The 945-nt window shown below is 34.3% G+C and overlaps 1 protein-coding gene across 1 annotated transcript; it reads left to right on the forward strand.

Annotated features, from left to right (window-relative positions):
* Positions 1-209: 209 nt before the first annotated feature.
* On the forward strand, positions 210-784 carry LOC108916248 (the record flags this gene model as incomplete). Its single annotated transcript, XM_018722456.2, has 2 exons — positions 210-376; positions 437-784. Coding segments are annotated over 2 exons (351 nt in total), but the record flags the coding sequence as incomplete, so codon positions are not given.
* Positions 785-945: the final 161 nt, after the last annotated feature.

Here is a 945-nt window from a genome sequence, read left to right on the forward strand (position 1 = left end):
CAGAACACTAAAACAAAGTTTTTTTCAAACCACCTTTTTTTCAGTAGAAAAAAAAATGAAAAAATTTTTTTTTGTCCAAAAATTAGAAACATCAAGCTTCAAATTGATTTTTTTTACTCCAATACGACCATTTTTATCAAAGATACAGCCATTTGAAAAATCGCCGAAAATTTATATATATTTTTTGATCCCTTAATTTTTTCCATTAGTGTATAACAAACGAAATCAAATCTATTATCAACATTCTCACAGGTGCGTGTCACGGTGAAGATGGCGTCTACTTCTATGGTTTATTACACTTTATACCATTATCGGATCAGGATAAGCGCTTAGTTACTGCTTGCCAGAATGTGTTGTACTCATATGCCAGCAGCGGGTAAATAAAACATAAATTTCCTTGAATGACTTATTCCCTTCGCTAATTCCAATTTTTTAGTATTCCTTCATTCGATGGGACAGACGTTTGGCAACCAACGGGATCTGAAGAGCTGACATACTTGTTCATAAATGGACCAGAAGACATGAAGCTGCACAGGAGCGAAGAATTGAGACCAATTGAGTTTTGGAGCAAGCTTGGGCTCCTGGAGAATGAAAACCTTATTGTAAAAAATAAACTGTAGATTTATAGTTACATATATGAACTATAAAAATATCTAACAAGATAAAAAATGGTCGATTTCATCGCTTTGCTTATTGTTATAATTGTTTTATTAATCTTAGGGTAGAGTAGCCATATGCTAGACTTGTAACCTATGCTTTTAAATAAAGACTAATATTATTACTATTAAGTATTTATTAGGTACACAGCCCCACAAAAAAAAGTGGCAGGTCCGAAAGACAAGACCATGGTATCCATATGGTTTTGGGGTCGCTGAATCCGAATCCGGTGTCGGTTTGACGCGCTATGCTCTGGTTTAAGGTCAGTTCAAGGTCAAATGTAGAAAA

This window comes from Anoplophora glabripennis, unplaced genomic scaffold (genome assembly GCF_000390285.2).
Source record: "Anoplophora glabripennis isolate ALB-LARVAE unplaced genomic scaffold, Agla_2.0 scaffold4207, whole genome shotgun sequence".
NCBI classification, from domain to species: Eukaryota; Metazoa; Arthropoda; class Insecta; order Coleoptera; family Cerambycidae; genus Anoplophora; species Anoplophora glabripennis.